The sequence below is a fragment of the Pygoscelis adeliae genome, unplaced genomic scaffold, assembly GCF_000699105.1.
Source record: "Pygoscelis adeliae isolate BGI_AS28 unplaced genomic scaffold, ASM69910v1 Scaffold166, whole genome shotgun sequence".
NCBI classification, from domain to species: Eukaryota; Metazoa; Chordata; class Aves; order Sphenisciformes; family Spheniscidae; genus Pygoscelis; species Pygoscelis adeliae.
The window spans coordinates 2397413-2404383 of NW_008825156.1; the positions used below are offsets into that span (position 1 = coordinate 2397413).

The following is a 6971-nucleotide window of genomic DNA, read 5'->3' on the forward strand; positions in this document are numbered from 1 at the left end:
GCCCCCGCCGCTCCGGGGCTTCAGAGCCCTCGGGGAGGGGAAGCGGGACAGCCAGAGAGCGTGTGCCCCAATAGCAAACTGCCCACCCACTGGAGTCAAGGAAAACCACGTCGTGCGTTAGGACATGCCCTGGTACCAGGCTTTGCACCTATTAGGAGCAGGAGGAAACCGTGTTAGGAAATGGGCCGATTCGTGTCTCTCCACCCAAAGCTCACGCGTTGTTGCTGAAGGGCTACTCGCTGCTCACGGAAAGGGCAGCCAAAGGATGGAAGGAGAATTTTTCCAAAAACGCACAAACTGGGTGCATAACTGGGTTTATCTAAAGCCCTGAAAGGGTTCTCAACTTTTTCACCAGCAGTTATTCCTCCTAGAGAAATAACAACATTTCTGGCCACGATTCTCCTCCAGAATACGTTTCATCCTCCATGTGCACATAACTGGCGCGTAGGAACATTCACCTCCAGATGTTGAAATTGGATTAAAATTAATGGCACAAAGATTTATAGATTGTTCATTTTCGGATTATTTTTTAATCCCCTGCGGCAGCAGGAGTAAATGTTGGAAACTCCTCTTCTGCTGATACGTAATTAGTTCATGTAGGTTAATAGTTTCTTTCATTGAACTGCTCCTCTTGTGGTAAGTGTGTTTGTTTTATTTAACTGCAGTAACAAGTCCCAGTGAAATCCCTCTGGGTGCATAGTTTGGTAAAATGGAAATGATCCAAAGAATTTCAAGCGTTCGCTTTACACCGACTGAAGGCTTCCCGTTCAGCACTGCTTCTCTTTGGTTCAGGTGGGTTTGGGGATTTATTTTTTTAGTAGCTATTTCTCAAACCCAGAATACATTTGTACCCAAGAGATATAAATATCCCTAGAGAAGAGGAGAGGCTCCTATCAGTAACTCAAATATGTGGTCCCACAGGGGGATGTGTGATGAGGACAGCTGTGCTGACAGGCCAGAGATGTGCTGACTTGCTGAAGCATTCAAAGGGAGATTTAGGCAGGAAATTAGCAGACGTGTTTGCACAGCATTAGGAGTGAACACTTTCAAGGTGCATACGGGACTTTGCATAGCCAGGCAGGCATTATTAGCGGCTGGACATTCTTTCACAGGCAGAGGCCAGGGGGACCCCCTCTCACTGAGGTTTACACCACATGTGGCACGGGTCAGACTTCCTCAGAAAGGAGTGACTACGATGACGTCCTTCAAAAAGGCACCCCATCTGGATTGATAATGTTGACATTCTTCAGGGATGATTCCTCAAGGATGACGAATCCTTTGGTTTTCCGGAGACTTTTGCTAATAATGAAATCACTCTCACCCTTTATTATTTGTGATCTATTTCTTGAATGTCGGCTTCCGGATGCTGGCTCTTATCCTGTCTGTTCACGTCAGAGAGTTGTGGTTCTCTCCATGGAACTATCTATTCTCTATCATCAAGTTACCTCCTTAATATAAAGGTTTTCCAAGTCCAAGACAAGTCCATACATTTACATGTACAACAGTGAAAATCAAGGCAACCACTTTTCCTTCCATTTTGAGGAAGTTGCTACAATTAGAAGACATGGACAATTTGAGCCAGAGGGGTATCAAAATGCTCTTGCTGTTCTAACTGACGGCCTATGTCTGAGATTCTTGAAGGACTTTTCCTGTAGCTTTTCCTCTAAGAAGCATGGCCTAAGAGTTGTTTACTTGTAAAATGCTACAAAGCACAAAACCGAGTTCAAACACACAAATAATTTCTCAGATAGACTGCCACTGAAAGTTGTGTGTAGTTTTATTTCAACATATCAAGCACAAACAGGTTTCCCCTAACTGAGGAATATGACGAGGAATGTGCTTAAAAATTTGGAAACATTTACATTGAAAGATAGCCCAGACTGGCACCACCACTAAGTATTTTAAGGCTGTATATATAGCAGTACTTACGACTTGGAACTACTTCAGGCCAGAAAAGAAAGGCTTAGTATTGTCCGCAGTCTACAGAAAATATTGCAAATCTTTAAAAAATGGTGTAAAATAGGAAGACTATTAACAGAGTTGAACAATGCAGTGGCAAAACCCTTCCTCCTTCCTGACCTTTGACAATAAATGTGCCTACAACCGAACACATGTACACCTATATCGCTCCCGTCCTTCTCACCTATCCTGGGGCAGTGGATTGCTCTCTACAATGCTAGTGTGTGATATTATAAAACAGCCATATAGCAAATAATAACGATAATAATAAGTGACCAGGTTTTATGAACAGGCATGTCTGACGTTACACTTGATGGGCCCGGTCCAGGACACCAGTCAGCTCCGTAACCAAACGAGGAGCTTCCACTGAATACTTCCCATTTCCTAAAGAGGAATGGCTCTAGGAAATTGTGCATATTTACAGTTCCCGTGGAATGGAAAATAAAACACATCCTGAGGTCCCGTTCTGCGTGTGCTGACAAAACAGATCATGACTTAATATCCCGGGGGTGGATTTTTTGGACCAAGTGTGCTCCCTCCCATAATTAAAGGCAGCCGGACAGGCACCGTGGACATCAGTTCTTTACAGCTCTCCAACTGCACCCCCTCACTCGTAGAGCTATGAACCAGGCCGGCGTGACCTTTCCAAAACGCTGGGGTGTTTACCATTTTGGGGGTACCAATACTGCTGGGTAATTATTAATTGCATCAGAAAATTACAAGACATAGAAAACAAATTGCACAATTAAAGCTACATTTGGCTTCAGCATTAAGGCCCGTACAGGTTAAGAGGTCCTTGAAGATGTACATGTAAAAGGCAAAAATGACATAATCTGCAGGAACAAAGTTTTGCAGGTTCCTAGGTCCCTTTTTAACCTCGTTTTTCAACTTTCTTCCACCTCTGCCGCGTTGGTTCTAAAGTGCTTTGGTGCCTCGCTGGGCTCCTTGCGCGAGTGGCCCCCCTCCTGCAGCCAGTAATTGTTATTGCTGCCAAACGTAGTGATTTTATTTGAAGACATAATTAATGAATAGTTGACACGTAAGAAAGATGCAGAGGAGAAACCAACAGCGAGAGTCCAGGAGGAAGCTTTCAGAAGAGACCTTCCTGTGGAAGGACTTTTTGTTCAGAGCACTGAGGTTTCTGGAAAAGAAAGCAGTATGTTTATTTGGGTGTCGTAGGGACGTGTGCATTCACACGTGTGTGCGTACCCACAGCTTCCACACCAGCAAGGATCCCAGTACTTCAGAGACACCCTCATGGATACACAGTACTGTGCCCCGCAGGCTTTACCTCCCCTCTTTTTAACAGAAAGATAAGTACTTCTGGCTGCTGCTGGATCAGGCATAACATGCTGGTTGGCATGAGAAGGTGTAAGGGCACAAACCCCAAGAAATCTCTTCATCCAGCACCCACTCACAAACCTATGCCCTAACCTTCCCAAATACAAGAACTTGCCCTGGACAACCCCAAAAGCAGCAAAGAAAAGCTAAAGCCGTATCACTGATGGCTCCGGCATCCAGAAACGGTGGGCCGCATGTGTGATCCTACCCCACTGAAGCCTTGGGAGGGCTGGATAATACTCCTCATGCAGAGGGGAATCAGCAGGGCTCTGGAGCAGATGTAGCAGCTAATACCTCCCCTGCCCTCCCCACAGGAGTCTGCCATGCAAAGCCCTTTGCCAGCAGTAGGTTAAGCAGGTGTGCTCACTGCTTACCTCAGACAGCAACTAGCATTCTATACAAAAAGCGGGAATTTAGTGCTTTTCACCCATGGAGCCCAGTTTTCAGACCACACGCCTGCATCTCTGCAGCAAACTGAGCAAATTCATAACATACTTGATGAGAAGGGAGACCTCTCGCCTTCTTGCCTAGCAGAGATTTATTTACAGCCAGGACCCGGCCCAGTCCTTCCCAACTTCTGCAGCTGTTTTGCAGTTGGGAGAGCCAAGAGATGCTTAACATGCTGAGGCGATGCTTTTTGCCCCATAAAGAGCATCTTAAGAGGAAGAGATTTCCTCACTGTTTCAAGTAGGGGCTAGCTTTGCTTTCCCGGTGTGTTAATAGGTTACCTATTGAAACAGTTGTTAACTGCACCCCTGCAGCTGATAAGGACGCTCCAAAGGCCGCAGTGGAGGAGTTAAATGCCACAGATTATTTTTAGCCCATTAAGATCATTGACTTGATGAGAGAAAATGGTTACCTGTGTATGTCCTGTTGGGCTCTCTGTAGGGATAAGACAGCTGAATGAATTTCCTTCAGGTGATTCATTTCTTTCCCGCACTGAGCGCACAGGCTTTCAAACCCTGCAGCGAAGTATTGAAGGACATTATGTTTTGCATCACCATCTCTGGTGGTGGTGATGAAACACAAACCAGGTTCACTCAGCAAGTGGCTGGCTGTGACCAAATTGTCACAGCCAGAGGGGATACTCTCAGGAGGAAACGTGGGGAGAAGGAGACAGGGGACATAATCTTCCACCCCAAACACACAGGTCAATGGAATGGGTCCTGTGACCCTGGCCTGGGGCTCCTTCTTGGCGCTCAGGAAACAATTTTTGCAGCCGAGGGGATGGGAATGGAGTGCTCACACCTGCCCCCATCTCTGAAACATTCAAGGTCACCTCCAACAAAGGCCAAGGAGAATGAGAAACGAAGCCTGTTTCCTATCTGTCAATTGGAGTGTCAGTGTATTTTTCCAGCGTGTTCATGCCAGCTTGTACCTATTGGAATTTCACTGTATTTTTCCAACATGTTTGTGCCAGGAGTTGGGAAGCCTGTGTTGGCATGGATAGCATAAGGCAGAAAGAGAAGTATGTACAGAGAATAGAAAAGCAGAACATTCTCTCTGTTTGCCTGTGGGCTAGGGGCCCATGGCATTAACTGGGCTGGGAAACGTCCCAGGGCTGGCTCAAGGAATAAGGTACCAAGGAAAGAACATTAAAGCCTGACCCAGTGATACCCAAATACTTGCCATCATCATCTGAGAGCTCCTGCACCGACTCTGGTGTTGAACAGCTGCTCTCTGTATTCTGGCTGTGGTTAGACGGCTGATCACTGGTTTTGCGGCGCCTGCAGTCTTCGGCAGACCTCTGGATAAAACAAGGATTAAAAGAGGTCGGTCATTGTCAAATTGAAGACTCTTGTGTTTGGCTTTGAACAAAATAATTCGGGGTGCTGGGGAATATCTGTAAGATTGCAAAGTTTGATTGCTTTCTCAGCAACTGTTAGTAGTTGGACTCCTGGCAGCTACTTAAGGATATTACACACATGGCCCGTACAGAAGCATTTCCTCAAATGATAACGTCCTTAAGACACCCATCCAAATTATTCTTGTTGTAGCTTTAACTGACACATACTAGTAATGAACTTTATAGTTCTTTTGCTGAGTTGTGTACCCACCAACCAGATACATAAGAGAAAGGATGAAAAGAAGAAAAATTTAGAATCAAATTTCCCAGGGAAGATTTTTCAGAAGGTGCCTGAAGGATTTAAACATCACAGAACTTTTATGCCTAATTTCTTGATGTACTTTGGAAAGTTTCTCCCTACCTCTCAGATGGGTAAACCAAACACATTGATTCAAACTTCTCACTGGAGGGTCTGAAAAGCAGTTATGAACTTCAATTTTCCCATTGTTTCACAGACATTCAGATTTGGGGTATTATAAAAGAAAAGTCTATGTACATAATAAGATATGAGTTCTTCAGTGTAATATGGGTTGTATCTAGCTAGTTCAGCAGTTCTACATTTACAAAGCATTTTATGAATGACATATATTACTCCAAAGGTGAATGCAGTGAAATAAGAAAGTATCATCTCTGTTTAAGGGAAAGGATGGAGAGAGGTTTCTTGTCTTGTCTAAGAGGAAATAAGTGATAATGGCAGATGTCACCGGAATTTTTTACCGGAATTGCAGGATCTCAGTTGTGTACTCCAAAACCTTGCTCACACCCTCATTATGGGAAGTTTTCTGCTTTGGAAACACTGAACAGTGAAGTTCAGTTCAGTCATGTGCAAAACCCAGTATAAGAGTCACTATCACTAGCACTGGGTGGAAGAAAAATGCCAAAATGGATACGATATGTCAACCAAGAATTATAATAATTTGGAGTTAATGATGGTATGATGTTGCAGGTCTAGAGTCATAAGCTGTATTTACCCAAAACAAACCTTTCAGCCTATGCTGTGCTTACATGAAAATGCTGCAGAAAAGGGCTGTGTATCTAAACAACTGTAAAGAATATTATATTCCCCAAAACAGGCTTTTTACCTTGTGCCGTGTAATTTGATTGTTTATGCATGTTGTTTTGTGGTTTGACATCCTTGTGGATAAGTGTCTTTCCATGGTCTGAAGGATCCCATTCTTCTCAAATTGGGCAATGTCATTCAAAGGGTCCCAAGGTCTTAAACTTTTGAGACCAAAGGAAAAAACATCAGAAAAGCAAGAATCCCACACCAGGTGTGTTAAGAGCAATACACTAATTCCACATGCATCAGGGCAGGCATTCATCCCTGACAGTAACCAGAGTTTCCACAGATGCAGTGTGAGGAGTAACAGATACTTCCCTCTACATTCACAGCTCCCAGCAATAAATGAGGGGGTTTCAGTCTCCAGAGGCTTCACCCTTCTTGCCAGGGGAGGAGAGCACAGTTATCAACTCTGCTCGCACAGCGCAGAAAATCTCTGCTAAATGATTCCACGCTTGATTGCAGCAATTGTACCAATGGCACAGCAGATTTTCCATTGCTAAGCCCTCATTTCCAGCTACTCCCAATTAGTATCAGGAATGTGTATTCTAATAATGACATGGAGCTCAGAAAGAGCAAGCCCAGGGCATAGTCTGGGGAATGGCAGGACCCGAATTACAGGTCTGTAACCTTGCTTGCATCCCTGGGGACTCAAGCAGCGAGGACTGTTCATAAACCCCAATCCCACCACTCACTCCTCGTATTTGTAGCGCCATTCGTTAGTCGTGGCATCGTGCTGGAAGAGCAGCGGTTTCCATTCTGTGC

General features: G+C 44.7%; 1 protein-coding gene across 1 annotated transcript in view; it reads right to left on the minus strand.

Annotated features, from left to right (window-relative positions):
* Nucleotides 1-1759: 1759 nt before the first annotated feature.
* The window catches only part of OSBPL5 (oxysterol binding protein-like 5), a 111961-nt gene continuing 106749 nt past the window's right edge, over nucleotides 1760-6971 (minus strand). The window contains 5 exon segments of the mRNA XM_009328537.1: nucleotides 1760-3100; nucleotides 4160-4262; nucleotides 4930-5047; nucleotides 6229-6367; nucleotides 6902-6971. The exon segment at nucleotides 6902-6971 is cut by the window's right edge and continues 14 nt beyond it. Of these exon segments, the coding sequence (XP_009326812.1) occupies nucleotides 2965-3100; nucleotides 4160-4262; nucleotides 4930-5047; nucleotides 6229-6367; nucleotides 6902-6971 (566 nt within the window). The 3' untranslated portion in view covers nucleotides 1760-2964.